Raw genomic sequence first — 19,293 nt, 5'->3', positions numbered from 1 at the left:
CGCTATAATTTACTTTTATTAATAAAAGTAATGTGGGATGTAACTGATAAGTGAACTCAGTGCATTGGAGAAACACAGAAGCAAACTAATGCTTCTTATCACAGCGGAACAAGAACTGGGTCTGTAGCAGGAGGACCTAAGTTAGCTGGAGGCAAAAAAGAGAAACAGACACTTCCAAAGGGCAGTTCAGCTTTTTCTTCACTTGCTATATAAGACTCTTATACAGATCAATGAATGAGGAGTGATTTCAAGGGCTTCAGAGACAAGCATTTTTGACACTTCAGTATTTTTTCCCCTGATTCAGGATGTTACTGCAGAATAAGTTTGGTCTATATCTTTAAACATAATTCTGTTTTCTCATGGCCAATGATGACTGAAAAGAAAGAAAACGGAAGGAAAAACAGTAAAAGCAATAAAGAAAAAAAAATCAGCATGTAATATCTGGCTCCAGGAGTTGCATAAATAACTTAGTCTTTTAGGGTCTTTTGTGATATTTGAAACTCTTCATTGCTATTAACACATTTACCAATATGTAGATGCCTGCAGCTAACTTACTTTTTATCTGAGCAAAAATGTCATAAACAAACAAACAAACAAAAAAACTATTAAAAATTTGCAACTAGTTGAAGTCTCAAACAAAATATTGTAACTTAAAATCAAAGATAGAAACTGTCCTTTTTCTCTGAGCCAGCAATACTATCTGAGAAGAGAAAACAGAAGCTCACTCACAGATGATCATGTAGACATGCTTTAAACTCCTAATTAAGGTACTTCAGGAAGTGCCTTTATGTGCAAAAGCATAAAAGAGAAGGAGAGTAAAAGAAAAAAGAAAAAGCAACAAGAAACAAGACATAACAAAGCTAAGAAAATGCTGTCTTTTGATCTAGTTACAACTGGGGAAGTCTACGATACTGTAAGCCAGGACAGAATTCCTTTGATTTGGTTATTAATATTTTCAGTCTTTCAGTTAGTAATTGTAACTTTTCTTCTTAAATTGACAGAATTTGTCGTTCACATACTGCTTTGCTTCATCATGTACTTCTTATAACTATCCCACAATCTCCACATTGACTCACTATTCAGATGAAAAGATTAAAAAAAAACTTATTATATACAGCTTCCTTTCTTCCCATATTGACCACATACTAGTTACTGAAACAAAAAAGCAATGTCAGTGAGTGCTCACAAATCTTCATTGTCCCTGAGACTGTTCAGTGTTTGCCAGTTCAACCCTATTCACTGTATCTCTGAATCATAAAAAAAGGAGTTGAGACATACAGCTCAAACATGATCTGCAAGACAACAGTGCAAGTGCGATTCTTTTATCTATCTATCTATCTATCTATCTGTCTGTCTATCTATCTATCTATCTATTTATTTATTTTCAGTGAGTTGAAACTGGTGGGTTAGTTTCTTTAAAAAACATATCTATTTGACACTAATGACAGCACGACTGTATTCAGATTTTCCAGCTATGTGTTGGCAGCTGGAAAAGTGAAGTATGCATACATGGTAATGCTAGAATGTAAGTGAGGATACCGGTAGATTCCCCCAAATTATTTTCCTGGTAGATATAGCAATACCTGGTTTCTCAGATTTCATTTACTTTGCCAAGTTCCACTGATCTTACCAAAGCACTTAACCAGAAAAGATAAGACTTCTTTTCCTTTCTTTGCTAATTATTACAGTATCTAAATAGAGGAACAGTGGTCTAATAGATTGAAATAGGAGTTGAGACTCCTATAAACTTGAGACAAGCTGTCTTTGCTCCTAGATAACTTCCCTAGATAATCTCCCTGTGCTTCGTTTGAAACATCTCTAAGCAGAGGTTGTGGAGCAAGCACCTGAATCCAGCCTCATGAAATACTCTGGTAATATCTGTCCCAGGATAAGCCCTGCTGCTGGCACAGACACCATCTGGCACAGAAGAGCATACCCATATTACTAGAGTCCAAGAGGAGGAGTCCTCTTTAAAGCAGTTGGTCCCATAGAGACCAGCCTTGTCTTACACGAACTCCCAAAATATTTCTGCAGATTATTTGGGAAAGTGCTAGTTAGCCCCAGCCAAAACTGTATAGGGGATCACTTTGAGACTTCTTCAGTAGAGACAAATTATATTCCGTGGCCTGAGTACAATTTCTGGCACCTTTCTGGCACTATTCAATTTTTAATCATATATTCACCCTTCAAATATAATGAACGAAAAGTAATCTGCTCAGTGATTCCTACCAACGCACACTTCAATGGATCATTTACTTTGCTAAGAGTAGGAAAAGTCTTGCCATTTCTTTCTTCTCCTTTAGACTGCAGAAAAATTTAAAAGTAGCTGCCTGACTCAGGTTCTAGACAGCTTTGGTATTTTTTGTAATTTATGGTATCCTGTCGTACATTAAATAGTAAGTTATTGGGTATTAATAAGCTCATTTAAAACTAAGGTACAAGATACTTAACCATATAAGAGTCTTGTACAGTTGGTGTTTGCTACGCTGGTCTTTTTCATTGCATCAGTCCTTCAGAGCACTTCCTATCTGCCAAATGGCACTGAGCCCAACTTAAATGATTGAGAAACATAAAGTCCTATCAACTTCCAGCAGGACTTAAGAACTGTTGAACATATTTCCCCATCACTCACCTTTACCACCATGTTAAATTACAAGGATTTGCTCCTGTCTGATAACAGATGTATCATTAGGCCGTCAGCAGAATAGTTGAACAAACAGAACCTGAGACTGGATTTATTAACAGAAATGTTTCTTTACAGATGCCATCTCACTCCTTCTTAATAACCTGAATAATTTTGAAAGCCTAAAGACTGCACAGACTACAGACTGTGTAGTTCTGTAGAAGAAGGGAGCATGTGAAGCTGTGCTTATCTCAGAATGGCTCAGATATATTTTGCAAAGCATTTTTTTAATTGTATTTTTATTTCTAGTACTAGTCAGTAAATCAGGTTTGGGGTCAGTCTCTGCACAGTCCCTGTTTTTATATCTATGTCCACAGTGCTGAGAAGGGACTGAAACGTTTATTCCTACTTGGTCACTACATGTCCATCTGCCTTGTCTGTCAAGTCAGTCAGACCAAAGGCTCTTTACCCGTATCTTCTCAGTGAAGAAATATAGATGTGGGGATCTACTTCAGATTGTCTACAATGCATAAAATTCAACCTAATGCTTCTCCATTTCTATCCATCCACTTAATTTTCTGGGACTAGGACCTAGAAAACGGAACATTTCAATGTGATTAATATTCCTCTCCAATAAAAAAATTACTTCTTTTCTACACATTTACATTGAATTTCTGAATAAGACTTATCCTGAATTTTTTTACTTCCCCTTGTTAAAAAAGAAAAAAAAATCAGTTACATCTGCCACTTTCATTGTTTTTCCTTCAGAATTATCTGAGAATTTTACTTGGGTCCCTATATTTCACTTTAATTACTGGCAGATTGTAGATCTGTGGCTGAGAATCTTTGTGATTCCTTGAAGGCTACACCTAAATACTTCATATAAGATGTACATCTTTATTGAAACCCAATTTGCACTAAAAATAAAAAAGAAATCTGTCTCTTAAGAAAGATATTAAATGTACTCCTGCTTGATTCAAGAACATTTTGTTCTAACCAAACTTGAAAAATACTTTCAAAGCCAGAGACAGCTGAAATGCAAATAATTTGGATACAGAACACAACTTCAACTTCCAGCTTACAATTTTATGCTTTCAATTTAGAGTGTTGACTTATTTGGATAACATAGGTCTCTATATAAAACTCCAATATTCCAGCTACGTCTCTTACTGGTTTCCTTCAGAAAATGTAACAGTGTACTAGTTATAAAAGTACTCAATACCACTCTGAAAATTTGGCAACTTATTTTAACTTCAAAAAAAAAAAAAAAAAAAAAAAAAAATCCAACACAACATTTGATTCAAGAATCAATAGAAAGGGAAAAACAAGAAGTCTGGACATTTTAGAGATTTCGTTATAGCATGCAATAGGGCTGTGCAAATGTGTGGAGATTTGGTTTCTCACATGACAGTGTAGACAACACCTCACTCTCTACTTTCAAAACATATTATTGAGGTTGAACTTAAGCAGAAAGTATGCTTTTGAAGGAACTATTGAGTCCTTCAGTCATTATTTTTCTGCTTCTCCACCATTCCTAATTACTTTCTACACCTTGAATTCTCCCTTCGTATTCCAATTGCACTTTCTTTTCTTCATGTGTTCTCTCATATCTTTCTTCTTTTATTTTCTGTAAAGCATTCTGCAAGGTTCAAAAACCTTCGAACTTGCATGTTTGCTTTAGGAAGGGTGAGAAGTGACTAGAAATAAGTTTTTTTTGGCGTTTTTCCCAAAAGTCTATGATACAGAAATGGTTTATAATCCAAAGTTGTTCTTGAAAACATGTGTCTTACTTGCAATTTTTTTTTTTTTTTTTGTAGAATTATAAAACATCTATTAGAGAAGGAGAAGATCATGATTCCAAGAATAACCTCTACCTCACAGTCTATTTAAGATACCAGCTATTTTGGTGTTTTGTCCAAAACCTTACTTGATCAACGATGTATGCTCACAAGCTGGCAAGAATTTAATTCAGCAGCCTCAGCAACCATTGTGATGAAAATTATATTTAAAGGCTATAAAAATGTTCTTATAACTTTTGTTTCCTTTCTTAACGCTTATGTTTAAAAAGTTACATTTTTACAATCAACCTATCTCAAGTGAAAGAAGACATAGCTACATTTATGTTGTTGCTGATAAACTGATTGACATTGTGTCAGCGTCTTGCCCAAATTCAATTACATCACAAATGTAACTAGTTGTCAGGATTCCAGTTGATATTAACACATTATTAAGCAAACATAAGAATATCCCTCTTGCTAGAGGCCAAATCATACGATTTCTTGAAAAGACAACAACAACAACAAAGTCATTTCCATTTGATACTTATCCTTTATCATTCATGCTTGAGATGAGATAAAAAATATTTCTGCAACATAAAATATAACAGGTTTCACCGCTATAAGCAATTACCATAACTGGGTTTCTTAATATAGCAAATGATCATCAAAATTTCTGTGTAGACTCTTGGCAAGCTCAGCTGAAATGGGCTAATTTGTTTCCTTGGAAATAAAAAAGGCCAGCAAAATCAGCTGCTTGTGCTACAGTTTATTTTAAAAACAAACAAACGGAAAAACACACACGAGTAAACAAGCAAATAAAACTATTGCAAGATCCAGCCTTGAAAATAAGATCTATTATTTTCATATCCTTCTCTCATTTCAGTTGACTCTTACCTGGACAAGGCAAAATGTTGCATTCTTGGTACTCCAGAGATGGGCCGAGGCAAGGAAGTCCCCCATACTTGGGCTCGGGATTGCTGCAGACCCGTTTGCGGCTCCGTATACCTCTGCTGCAGTCACGGCTGCACTGAGACCATGGAGACCACGGCGACCAGGCACCGTTGATAGTATGAGCAGAGTATCGTCCAGAACGCAAGAAATCTCCTGACAACCCTAATAAATAATGATTGAGAAAATAATACTGAATTAAAATAGCATCTCCCCCAAAAACCAATCTTTTCTTCTTCAAATTTACTGTTAGGCTATTAATAGTAAGAAGACAAAGAGAATCACATCCTTTAAACTCACAGACCAAATTCTAGTTTTGTCTCTGCTATAAAGGAAATTTAATAACCACTCATTTGCTCACTTCAGAGAAGAGTGGGATCCAGCTTCTTCATTCAAGTTCTACAGCTGCATTGGAATTAATAGTGAGTGAATTTCAGGCAATTTGTGCCACCCAAGGATGATAAAAAATACCTATCTCCTACCCAGTAATTGTCATCAGCAGATCTGTTTATACATACATTATATAGGTATGGTTTGAAGAGTAAGAAACAGTCATAGCAAAAAGTACTGAGTTGCCTGGAGTCATTCATGGAGCCAGTGACAGATGCAGTACTCTATCCACCTGATCATCCTGCCTCCACTAGCACTTGTTGTGCTCAGACTTGGGTAAGTGTCCTAGAAAGGAAGGACCAGTATTTGTGAACACACAGAATCCTGTTCAGAGTATATGTCCAATATGCCTTGATGTAGTCCTGGGTCGAGTTCTTATAACATTTTGCAGCTAAGATGAGAATGTCAGTCTTGAGCTTGGTCCTGTGGGGAAACAGATGTCCTCAACTACATGCAGCCTAACTCTTGAGCTGCAGCATTATCTCCACATTTCAGTGATATGACTGGGATTTCTTGCTGTTGTCAAAGCAGTTTACATTCATAAGGGTTACCATCACATGCACACTTGATAAGAAGAAACTGTTGAGATTTATGAGAAAACAGTGAAAAGATTAGTATTAAAATGACTAGAAATGGGTAAAATCTTTCAGCAGAAATAGTGAGTAAATATGTTCCTCTGCTGAATTAGATTCTATTGCACACAGATATTATAAGTAGCATTTCAAGAAACATGACACAGATTCAAATCCAAAATGTGACAGACTGCAAAGAAAGAGTTTGGAAATTAGAAATACAGGTCTAATTTCTAGCTCTGTAAGAGTTTTTTTTGCCAGTTTCTGTGTTGGTCACAAAATGTCCAGTTTACATGTACGGTGAACTGTGAGACCAAAACAAATATATTTTTTTCAATATCAGAATTTCAAATCATTGTATTTTAGCTAATAAATTGATGGTAGTGCAAACACAAACCTGTTCTTAAGACTGGTTTATCAGGCCTTCTCTGGATGAAACAGCATACATCTCTTTATATCATTATTAAAACATTCTGAGGGCACTTTATCAGGATGGGATAGGATAAGCTTTTCAGTTAAGGAAAATGTGTAATCTTATTTGTCATATTAGATTTCTTGCAATATGAAATGGATGAAGGGGCAAGAATCTTTTGTGGGAAGCCTCTGAGGTGTTTTAGCTCCACATCATCCAAGACAGGAACATTTTATCAAATCTTTTTAGTGTGTCTTTTGGTCAGCAACAATTGTTTGCTTGTGTTTTCTTCTTTCTAAGACATTTAAAATTTATTACAGGGTCAGCCTTTCCACAGTTTTACAGCAATTTATATGAGGCTCATAGAGGGATTTATAGAAGTTTTTCTTTGGACAGAATTTGTAGATCATTAAAAATATCAAGATCCATTTGCACTCTGTATATATAGTGTCATATTTAAGTAAATGGAAATATTGAAAAAAAAAGAAAAAAAGTAGAAATGTAATATTTTTGAGCCTAGTGAAGTTTCAACAGGCTTCTTATGGAAAGTAGACATGAACTATCTATCTCCTCTGTTAAAGAGGAGACTATTCAAGAACAAATTCAGACTTGTACCTGCATCCTCTCAGTTCCTACACCCAAAAACTCTACCTAGAGGTCACCACCTTTGCTGATTCTATTCAGAAGTTACCTACAATTTCTTGTAATAGGGAAACACTGTGAAGAGATTCTAGATCCATTTTCCAAATTATAGAATTCCCCTGATATGTGGAGAGACCATCAGAATCCTTCAGATAAAGCAGAATGAACCTATAAAAGGGACTCCTACTTTTCTCATGAAAGTGTTGAATTCTTGCTGGCCATTTCATCTACCTGTTTGAGTTTGTAGAGGTTCAACGTCCACCTCCAACAACAGAAAATGAATTGTGCCAGTCAGAAGAGAGGAACATTAAGCCTTCTGTATTTTTCTGTGTACTCAAGGTGAACGTCTCTGACCAGCAGAAAATGCAGGGGACAGTGCCCTTAGCTTCAAAATAGCAAAAGTCTGGTTGCTAAACATACCACCTGAACTCTCCTTATTAAATCCTCATCTAAGGAAATACAAGTGAAATCTGAAAAGAAGCAATTTAAAGTACACTGAGTGCATTATGTAATACCTGTGAATCCGTTGGTTAGTCTATAGCCAATTTAAAGCTCTGTGAATGAATATAATGTTTTATATGTGTTTTTAGCTTCCTAACAAGCTTGATTTTAGTTGTTTGGAAGTTGCACTCAATTTGCTAATTGCAATACTCTGAGGTTAGAAAAAGGAATTTAATGACTTCATTCCAGTAGGACTTTAAACAGGCAGTTGTGCTTCCCTAAAGCAAAACTTTCAATAAGTGAAAACAAGTACTGCAAAGGTTAAGTAAAAAATCACGCATTTTATGCCAGAAGAACCAAACCATCAGCTTCCAAGACAGCAGGATAGAGATACGGACAAACATTTAAATGAACGATTTTACTCTCATTGTAAGTGCTTACTCATTCTTTAGTACGGACAAGGGCACACGGAACTTAGCATGGCTTCACTGCCAACTTCCTCTTTCTAGTGGTTAGCAACAGCAAGGCTGTATAATGAACAAAGTTTCCCTATTTAAACTATATAATTCTGACCTAAGCTGAGACTATTTGACAATGTCTCAACTATTTTGCAATACTTCTTTGGTCAAATTAGTCTTTTAATATCACTAAATAATAACCTTGTTTGGAAATGTTAGTGTGAAAGTTCTGTGCCTTGGACACGATTCTTCTTAAAAATTGTAACATTTCCTGATGAGTTCTATTTTTGACACTCAGTAAAACACTCTTCTTAAATGTCTTATGTTACAAAGCCAAACCATCAACAAAGCTTTTACACTTACAATAATACTCTGGTCTAGTCTCCAGCTAAGGAATACAGCTCCAGATAAGAGAACAGGAGAATAAATTTCAACTAATCAATCAGCCTAGAATCATGACTATGAGGAAAAGATGATCTGGAGCTAAGATTTAAGTATCCTAAATCATTTCTAAATGACTTTCATGCAGCAGGCAACATGATAAGCAAAGATTGTTTTCTGAAGATGTTGATGGTATCACTAAAGAATAAGCTTTGAAAACCCACATGTGACATTATGAGAGGATAAATATTAAGGCAATGTAAAGATGACATTTAAAAGGCTGGCAGTTTGCAGAGCGAAGATTTCCACATTATGAGGAGAACTTTAGTTCTTGCATCTATTTTTTTCTGTGTGTGTTTAATCTCAAAGTTCCACTGAAGAGGTTTTGTTTGTCAAGCTAAGATTTTTTACCAAATTCAGATTTAACAATTTATTGTGTTCTTATCTCAAATTAAGTCATCTTAGCTCCAGTAAGACAGGACAAGAGATAATATGACAGCATGTATTCCTCCCAGCTACAGAATATTATAGATGTTATGTTCTCAGCTACATACTGAATACACTATGGGTAACACTGGGCTTTAGTATGCCCACTACACTAGAATTTAAGACAAAATTAAAACTCAGCTTTTTAAAGAAATATATTTTTTAAGTTAGGTATAGTGAAAGTAGTAAAATATTGGGAATCTGAATTCTGTCTTGCAGTTGTGTTTTTCTATGTCCTTTGAAAAAGGAGGGTAAATTAGTATGTTGGGTGTAGATATCTAACATAATTCACAAGCACATATTAAAGGCCATGGTAATGCACTAGATTGTTCTAGTTCTAGACTATATGGACATTCATGTTAAGCTGTGCCTACAGAATCTCTCTTCATTTATTTCAAATGTCTGTCCCTTTCCCAGCTGAGCACTACACAAAAAACTCAGATGCTGACATAAAATGGATTTTTTTTCCTCCGACTCAAATCAGTCAGAGAATCATGATTATAGAGTGCAAAAGCTACTGCATGATTGGTTGATTGATTGGTTTCCAGTAGAAGCTTTACTATACTCAATAGTCCTCTTCTTTTTCTTGGCAAGTTCTACCTCTCAGCTCATAATCCAAAGAAAGTATAATTTCCTAGTGCCTGACAGTGAAAGTATTTCTGTTTTAAAAAGCATGACTATAGTTGTAAAGTGGGAGATTATGGGAAATGAGAAAATTACTAATAGCTCTCCCATGCAAAGAACAGATCCGATCTTTGCAGAAGACATTGGTAATGAGGTACATCAAGCACTCTCACTAGCATTAATCTTTCAATAAAAGCCAAAAAATTGTAACGGTTTAACATGAAGATAATGAAAGGAATGTTTCATGGTATGCAGGCTCTGGTGAGGATGAAGTAAGTTGTGATGTTTCTTTGTGAGATCCTTCTATTCTTAAAGCTACAGCTATACTACATCATCATCACCATCACATGTGTTTTCTTCCCAAGAAATCAAGCAGCAGTGGAAGCATGGTGTATGGACCAAAAACCAAATCTGGGATCAGGAAAGTACGCCTGGAGACCATAGTTTAGAGACAGTAATTTTCATCATATTGACCAACCAAAATAATCATCTCTTGACCATTCCATTCCATAATGGTCTGACATCTGTAATCAGAAAACACCTAAGCAAAGAGGCTGAAAAAAAGACATGGCTACCAGAAACATGACAGTAACTCCTCTATTCAAAAGCATATGAGCTAATACATGCACTTGAAACACTGGAGGGCTGGGCTTGATCCTTTCCTTTGCCCTCTGGCATTTGCACCCATACCTCTAGCCCCAAAGAGAATATATTTGGTACTAGCCTTTCCATGTAGTTGTTAAAGCAATTTCATTATTCATGAAATAATTAAAGACTCACTGACCAATGAAAAAGTCAAAGAATGCGCACAAATTTGTGACACAGGTATGAAGGCACTTGTTAGGAAGAATGAATAGATGTATTCTAGTTCCTGCCCTGCCAGCTACTCAATATGAAGTATTTAAATGTTCAGTAGTACTGGGATTAGTCAGCAAAGATCCTCTCAGATGAACACTCCAATTACTAGGCAACAGAGTTATTCTCATACCTTTGACTAATGATTATTTCCAAAAGAAGCAAAATAGCGGCTTCAGCAAGATGCAACAAACAAGCTCCAATGCCAGAACTCTCAGGAATCTGGTGTTCAGAAGCCAAAATAAAATCAGACAAGATTCAAGATAATCAGGCAAAGAATGCATTTGAATCCACACCTTTGTCTCTTGCACTCTTCCTGAATACAACATGTTATTTAACAAAAAGTAGGCACTATATTTGGTAAGAAAGGGTCAGCATACACAACCAACTCTGAGAAAGGACTTATGATCATGAGTTCATAGATGAGAAAGGTGTCTCCATGATTAACTTCCGTGTAGCAATGTGATTTAAGATGCACTTGCTCTTGCACTTGAGGTACTGTTTACTGAACGCATTTGCTTTAACATGCTCCATCCCTTATGGGAGGATATCTCAGCTGTCAGTTCTACCATATATGATATCTAAATTCTTCTGTAGATCTCTTTCTAATTATTTTCATAAGTCTCTCAATTCAGTGCTATCTGGCTAAAAATATATATCCTCTTTCTCATTAATCTCATAAAATTTCAGAAAAGATTCATAAATGTTTTTGCCACCATGATTCAGGAGGACAAGAAAGGTTGGTCAAAAATCATTACTACTAAAGTAATATCTTTGCTAAATGCTAAACTTAATCTAGAAGAAAACAGGAAAATAGTGGAAGCACTTCCTACAGCAATTGCTCCATACCAAAATCTGTTTTATTACTCAGACCTAGCAAATAAACACTGGAGACTGCAGTTCGGCTAACATCCTTATCTGGATGGCCAGGGGTTTTATTTTAGTATTTAATTTGGTTCGTTGTTATTAATTTTGCAAAACATTTACTAACTTGCCTTCAAAGAAGCATAGATGATCACATTAATCAAAAAACATATAAAGGATAAAGAGGAGATGCTTAACACTGCTTTTCATAATAGTTGGATTTGACTGTCCAAAAAAATATTGAGGATTACAAAGTCTGAGGTCTCAGAAATCTTTTCTTTTTTGTGCTCTCTGTTTATTTTTTTTTTCTAGCCCACCTGGGTGTTGTGAAGACACAGAAATGTATATAAATGGAAAGTAGGTCAATAATTAGTGAGCTATAATAATTAAGTATCTGTATTTCATTAAAATATGTAATTATAATATAAAACGAAATACTGTCATATAAAGAAATGATGACATATAAGTATGTATGTAAAAGTATGTATGTATGTATAAAAGTATGTATGTATATAAGTATGTATGTATAAAGAAATGATGACATATATGTATGTAGTTATAGTTATATATAACACGTACAATTATACTTGGTTTGTGTGTATATATGTGTATATAAATTATTCAAAACTACATGTCACTAATAGGGAAAAAAATCAGAAATAAAATAACTCAAATCTAAAGGCATCTAGATTTAAAAGGCATTTTAGGGGAGTTGATTTTTCCATCTTAGTAACAAACCAAACTTTAAAATGCTGGCAATAGCAAAATATAAACTTTTATAACAGATATTACCCACTTCATAGGCTGCATGAATCTGACAGTTATTACCTTACTGAGTAAATTACTTTAGCAAGAATTACTAAGCAAAAAGTTATATTCATTATCCATTCTAAGTATTCCAGCTAAATACTTATAAAATACCTTAACATTGCAAAAACTCTCACAAGTAAAATGTAACCAGAACATGAGGAGATGAAAGAATTTCTCCAAGAGCTAGACCACCAAGACATCGACTGCAGATTAATTCAAAGGATGTAAAAATAACCTAGCAAATCTCACAGTGGTTAAAGACGCCTCATCAGTATCAATGACTAAGCTATGCCCTGAAGAAATAAAAAAGTACTTTCCCCATCGTCATCCTCGTATGAGGAGAGACTGAGTGAGCTGGGCCTGTTTTCTCTGGAGAAGAGACGGCTCAGAGGGGATATGATTAACATGTATAAGTTCAGGAAGGGAGAATGCAGGGAGGAAGGGGACAGGCTGTTTTCATTGGTGGCCAGCGATAGGACGAGGGGTAATGGACATAAGTTGAAACACAGGAAGTTCCATCTCCAGGTGAGGAAGTACTTCTTCACTGTGAGGGTGACAGAGCCCTGGCACAGGCTGCCCAGGGAGGTTGTGGAGTCTGCTTCTCTGGAGATCTTCAAAACTCATCTGGATGCCGCCCTGTGCCACATGCTCTAGGTGTGCCTGCTTGAGCAGGAAGGTTGGACTAGATGATCTCTAGAGGTCCCTTCCAACCTTGAATATTCTGTGATTCTGTGATCCTCCTGCCCTCCTTTACATTTACTATGCTGCCAAGCAAAATACCAGCCAGCCAAAGCTTACACCCTGTGTTCTAGAGGGCACTGCAGGCATTTTGCTAGCCAGGGGCCTTGCGCAGCCACTCCGTCTCTGCTCACCGTCTGTTGAGCAGCCACTGGTGCCGTCGCTGGAGCAGTAACGCATTTCGATCCTTTGCCTCCCCACCTCCAACAGATTCGGGTCAGGCAGGCGCGCTTTGCACGTGTATCGGAATCGCTGCTCATAGTGGCCACCATTGTCTGAAATATTGACCGGAGTCCAAGGGGTCCAAGGAGTCGTCTTTTTTAACTCTGGGCAGGCATTGGTGTTACATGGTTGATATTCCTGAAAGAAATTGGTCAGAATGAGAGCAAACGTTTAACGTTACCTTAAACAATAAACAACCAGCAAGAAACTCTCACTGATATTTCTCCATTTCCAATAGCTGCCAAACAGTTCCCTTTGGTGCATGTTCCCAGCATTACCAGACTCACTATCAGTAACTTCCTTATGGATTGATATGCACTGGAGGGAACGGACCATATCCAGCAAATGTGGTACATGGCAGCATTCTCCAGCTATTCTCCAGAATGAATTCACACTGGAAAATCATAGAAGGCAAAAAGTAGTAGTCATCAGTGGGACAGCAATTTAGAAATGATCTCTCTACCTCTAACTTCTTAGAGATCCTCAGAGGACCCCTTCCTCTAAGGGTTCCTTAAAAATATATAATATTTTATATATATTTAAATTCCTCTAGACACCAAAAATCACAGACACAATAAAAATAACACTTAATAGTTTAGTTTCCTTCTTCTGTTATCCCTACTTCTGCTGATATAAACATGTTTCAATGGTTAATAAATTTCCTGCTTCTCTTTTTTCCCGCTGGAGAAAGGGATGGAGATGCAGAGCTCTAGAGGTCCCTTCCAACTTCGATCATTCTGTGATTCTGTGAACCCATAACAGTGACTTCGCAGGGACAGCTAGAAGGACCCCTAAAATAACTCAGGTTACACTCCCAATTACTTATTCACCTCCATTGAATCCTTCATAGGATCCTCCATATGGAGGAGGAATCCTCCTCCTCCATAATCTACTTTAACAGCTGGATTATAATGCATCTTTTAGAACAAACACTCACTCTCTTCCCCATAACACACATTTTAAAATATATTAGACATATATTTAGCACTGATTGCATCCATACTAGGGCTGTTCGTCTATTTAGTAATACTTCATTTTCCTCCCTATTTTAAATTTCCAGTTCCCGAATTTTGCTGTTCCTTTATCAACAATGCTGAAAGAGCTCCCTGTCCTGCACCTATAAATGCACTTTTCACATCAAATACCCCCATATAGTAATAAGCAAAGCTGCATTTTTTTTTAAGTTTCATAACGCATAAAAGCTGATCTCTAGGTCCTGTGCATCCTATGTCTCCCTTTTGCCCTATTTTTGGATCTTAAGACTGAAAACCAAAACTTGACTTCTCACTTGAAAGCACTCCTATCAACACAGCATACAGAGGTAAGAACTTGACCCTATCCCCCTCAGTAGTCTCACTTTAATATAGACATCTATTGTGTTAATGCTTATCCCTTCCAGAGTACTGCACAAAGTGCTTATGTAGAACCAATTATCTCTGACGATCTAGTCTTCCCCTCAATCTCAGTTTTACAACTCCATATAGCTTCCTATTCCACACAAGTGATTGGTGTTTGGCAATATTAAAACATATTTTATTAGCTTCTGTAATTATCTACAACATTATTTACAACAACACTCTTTACAACAATCTCTATGTCACAGTCAAGTTCTCCTGATCACGTATTATGTTACAGTCTAGACTGTTAATAAAAATGTTAAGTGCTATAGATCCATGAATTGATTCCAAAGAGATCTTGCTAGAAAACTCCCCAGTCATTTATATCTGTCTATTAACACCACATTTTTTTTCAATTTGTCAGCGGGCCAGCTTTTAATCCATTTAACATTTGCCCTCTTAATTCCATATATTTAGTTTCCCAAATTAAAGTATGTTTTGTTGCTAATACAAACGTCCTAGAAAACTCCAATGACTGGGAGAAGTCCTGAAAATATAAGCTTTTTTTCTTTTTTTTTTTTTTATGTGGTTGCTACCAGATATAGTTGATACTAAATATAAACTGGAATAATTCAGTGAAGCAATTTCAGCAATATTAATAATTATTTCACAATGATGTAAGGGCTTCAGTTCTTCTTTGCTATTGTTTTTTGTATTGTTATTTTTCAAATCAGAAAGAAAAGTTGCTAGAAACTGGAAGTCTTTCTGAAGTCAATATGGATTTGATAGTTGAAATAAGCATGTGAAATAAGCAAAAAAAACACCAGCTTTTCAAACAAAAACAATAAATGGAGGAACCAGATAACTTCGAATTAACATGTTTAATGCTACTTTGTTAACACATTTCTAAGATGAACTGATAACTCACATATTCTAGAAAGACAGGTTACTAGCAATGAATGGGCTTCACAATATATGGTCCCTACATACACTCTAAGACCTGATATATTCTTATCCTGTTGCCTAACGCAGAAAAGAAAGACATTGCTAAATATGGTAAGGAAAATCAAGGGAAACAAATGTCCATGAAGATTACTCCTATCAGAGAATACCCACAGTATTAAATAATCCTTCTCTTGAGAAAATTCGCATGTGCTTTCTACCAATGGGCAACTCCAAGGTGTCATAGCATCAATAACAAGAGCTCCACCTGCTGCCTTCGTGAACAGGGCATCCCATACTCACAGTTGGTCTTTTCTAATTATTTTTTTCAATTTCCTTTATCAAGAATTGCTCTAAAGAACAGCACACAGGTACTCATTCTTTACGTATCTGTTACCAGTGCCTAGCTAGCCTGCTCAGGAGGGACTTTAGGAAATGTTGGGAAATAAGCAGTGCCACTTGCAGACTTAGCGTCCATTGACCCTTGCCTCTCAGGTTGAGAGGCCTCTATAACAGCCTTGAGCACACTCCAAGGCTTCAGCTCCTCTTTGCTTTTTATCCAATGCTAGAATAATTACAGAAGCGGGATTTCAGACATGTGGCACTCTCCAAAGCAAGTTAAGCAGCTAGAATGATGGATTCAATAATAAAACGTCACACACAGGTATCAATGCCTCAGATGAAACCACTGAGCCAGGAAACCAACATTAAGAGCTAGAAAAACATAAGCAGTGAAGTGTTCTGCTTTGTGGCTGAACTCGCCATATTGTACTTTATTGTGGGTTAATCAGTTGAGATTTGCTAATTTTCAGTGCAGACAGAAATGCAATAAACCCAATAAAGACTAGATTTCTGAGAATAGCTCAACATGTAGGGGGGGTTATTTGGCAAAATATTGAATTTGGAAATTATTAAATCACAAAAAATATAAATGACAAAACACTTACTACTAAAAGTAGACTGAAAAAAAAAAGAATTAAAAACAAATCAACTAACACTATTAAAATTAAAGTATCCAGTTCTCACATAGCATATTGACAGGAATGTAAGAAAAGACATAGTAAATTAAAATTCAGTTACTTTACAATGACATAAGATTGAGTATACTATTAGTCATGTACTTTGTTTCTGTGTTTAAGTAATATTGCTTCCTGTGCATAATGAAAAAGAATAGAAATATGTTATGTATCATGATTTACTTAGACTTTATTTGTATTACTTTACAAAAAATATAATATTAGCAAACCATATCTTATTTTAAGCTGAAAGAGACTGATTCTAAAATGTAGAACAGAAGTCTAATATTTCCACTTGGAAGCAGTGGAAGAAAGACTTCCATTTTTTTTTTTTCTCTTTTCTACATCACCACTTTTTTCAAAGTTTTTAGGAATCTATCTCTAAGACTTTTTCTCCTATTTAAATGATTGCTCCAAAAATCTTTACAGGCAATGTGACATTCTGAGATTCAGTTAGGAAAAGAAGCTGAAATCTTATTTGTATTTTAAATACATTTTTTATCAACAAAAACAGAACTCAGATTTCACTATTCCCATTTACATTATATTTACATATTTTAGAGGAACTTCCCTTCACTTGTATAATTTCTTTACTGTATATAACACACCTGTTTTGAATACACTATTTCTTTTCTTCTCTGATTTTATTTCTCATCTGCTGCTGTGAGAGATTATCTTCATAAAGCAGCTAAGTCAGCATTAAAAAACAATGAAATGCAAGCAGATATGGTATGTGAATCTCAAGTATTCTTTCAGAATTTTTAAATAGACTTATTGATTAGAAATATTTACACATATTTTGTCTTTTGTTGCATGATGTCAAACTTCAGTATGCTAGGGCCCTCAACAATATTTAATTTTTAAGAAGTTAAGACACCAGTAGAAAGTAACATTACTGATATATAAATTGAATGATCTAGTGTGTCACTTGGGACAAAGTAGGGCTCAAATATATAACAACCTAAATCTCTGGGCCATCTCTCAAGCTTTGAGCTTCTAAGAGCATATGTAGTTAAAAGAAAGGATAGCTCCCTCAAGCAAACAAAACTCAAGAGAAAATCAGCTTCCATTTATAATGGTTTTGTTTATTTATGAAATCATACCTTTCATGAAGGTCTAATGCAACAACTATCTCTTCAAGAATCAAAAGACAGAGTTTTTATCATACTGCACTGAAAAACACATTTGGAGGAATCCTTTAAGAAGGATTACCCCATTTAATTTCATTGCAGAAATGCGGTGCTATCCATTTAGAAAGCATTTTCAAATTAAAACACACAAATGACAAAACCAATTATCATGCTGGCTAGTAAGATATAACTTATTGTTATTTTTCTATTACAATATTTATTGAGAAGCATAATCTGAAGGAATATGCAAAACCCATCAAGCTTGCTTCCATCAAGCAAACATCTATGTTGTACATTTCACAGTTATACTTAAAAAATGAAAACTAAAAAGGTTCTAAGATCCTGATCACACAATAATTGCGAGAAGGCCCATCTATCTCTCACTTTATAGACAATATTTTAGCTTCAATTAAAATCAGTGGGAATATGTCCATTGACTTCAGATTCAGGAATTTTAGAGTCTAGTTCTGAAGGCAGATGCAGTCCTGCAGTGCAGTAAAGGTCTCAGCAGATAGTGCTTCTAATGGATTTTTAAAAGATATTTTAATGAAGAGAGAGGAAGCAAATTATTTTGCCGTATGCAAAAGAAGTGGCTTTGATTTTTCTTCTAAAGTGAACTTATTGTTTCTCCAAATACAGATTGAGCATGATATTCTCATTTTATTTTAAGTATTTTTAACAAAAGAATTGCAAAAATTTTTGTTATGATAAAGGGGAAATGTAAAAGGAACTAAGGCTGGAGTTCAGAGCTATTCTCCCCGATGGGAAATTCTCCAAATTGCGATGTGAGATCTATATTCAAATCTCTCTTCTGCTCTAAACCACTGCACTCAGTGAAGGGAAGTTCCTGCTGACATTATCTCTTGATAAAACTATTATAATTTGTACAAACTACTTCAGTATTTATGTTCTAACCATGCAGTTATCAAGGGAAGAAAACCACCAGTTTCTGCTTACCTTTCCTCTCCCTGCCAATCGTATAATTTTCTCTTTGAAGCTCTATTTCATGTCAACCCTGACAAATTTTTGTGAGGGAAAGTGTTATAAAAGTTTAATCATTCCATTCTGTGTTTCTTAACTGAATATGTCAAAGAGGACAGAGTTAGTTAGGAGCATCTTCAGCTCCACATGAGCCAGTCAAATTGCAGAGTTGTACCGAGGGACTGGAAATTTTAATCTTAATTGCTCTTCCAAATATGCTCTAGAATGATGCATGTATTCACATTAGCATCAGAGAAACATTAGAATGATGCAAGCTCATATAGTGTGCATGGCTATTCCTATTAGTATAACAGCTCATATTAATGCACGATATATGGAATTAGCCCATATTCCAAGTAGGAATGGCCAGGTCAGAAAGTGCTTCTTTACTCTGAGGAAGGCTTCAAGATAACGTAGGGAGGCACAGTTCTGTATCCTGAGCATAGAGCAGCTTGCTTAGACTTAATACTCTCAGTCACCTCCCCACATCCACTTGACCATTACACAGTTGACTACAAACACTCTGGGATAGAAGCCTTTTGTACTGCCTATGTGCAGGTCTTTGTATAACGGGCTCTTGGCTCATCAGGCACCAAAACAGTATTGATACTGCTCTAATGCTTTAGAGATCGGATTCCTACCG

The 19,293-nt window shown here is 35.8% G+C and overlaps 1 protein-coding gene across 1 annotated transcript in view; it reads right to left on the bottom strand.

Annotated features, from left to right (window-relative positions):
• The window catches only part of SEMA5A (semaphorin 5A), a 246,129-nt gene that overhangs the window by 18,358 nt on the left and 208,478 nt on the right, over nucleotides 1-19,293 (bottom strand). The window contains exons 17-18 of the mRNA XM_026048536.1: nucleotides 13,157-13,382; nucleotides 5,296-5,514 (exon numbers count right to left, since the gene is read on the bottom strand). Of these exons, the coding sequence (XP_025904321.1) occupies nucleotides 5,296-5,514; nucleotides 13,157-13,382 (445 nt within the window). The remainder of the gene's footprint in view (nucleotides 1-5,295; nucleotides 5,515-13,156; nucleotides 13,383-19,293) is intronic.

The sequence above is a fragment of the Nothoprocta perdicaria genome, unplaced genomic scaffold (assembly GCF_003342845.1).
Source record: "Nothoprocta perdicaria isolate Ctin4 unplaced genomic scaffold, notPer1 scaffold_55, whole genome shotgun sequence".
Taxonomy (NCBI): Eukaryota; Metazoa; Chordata; class Aves; order Tinamiformes; family Tinamidae; genus Nothoprocta; species Nothoprocta perdicaria.
The sequence above is the reverse complement of the archived record's forward strand: the minus strand, read 5'-3'. Positions and strand labels throughout refer to the sequence as shown.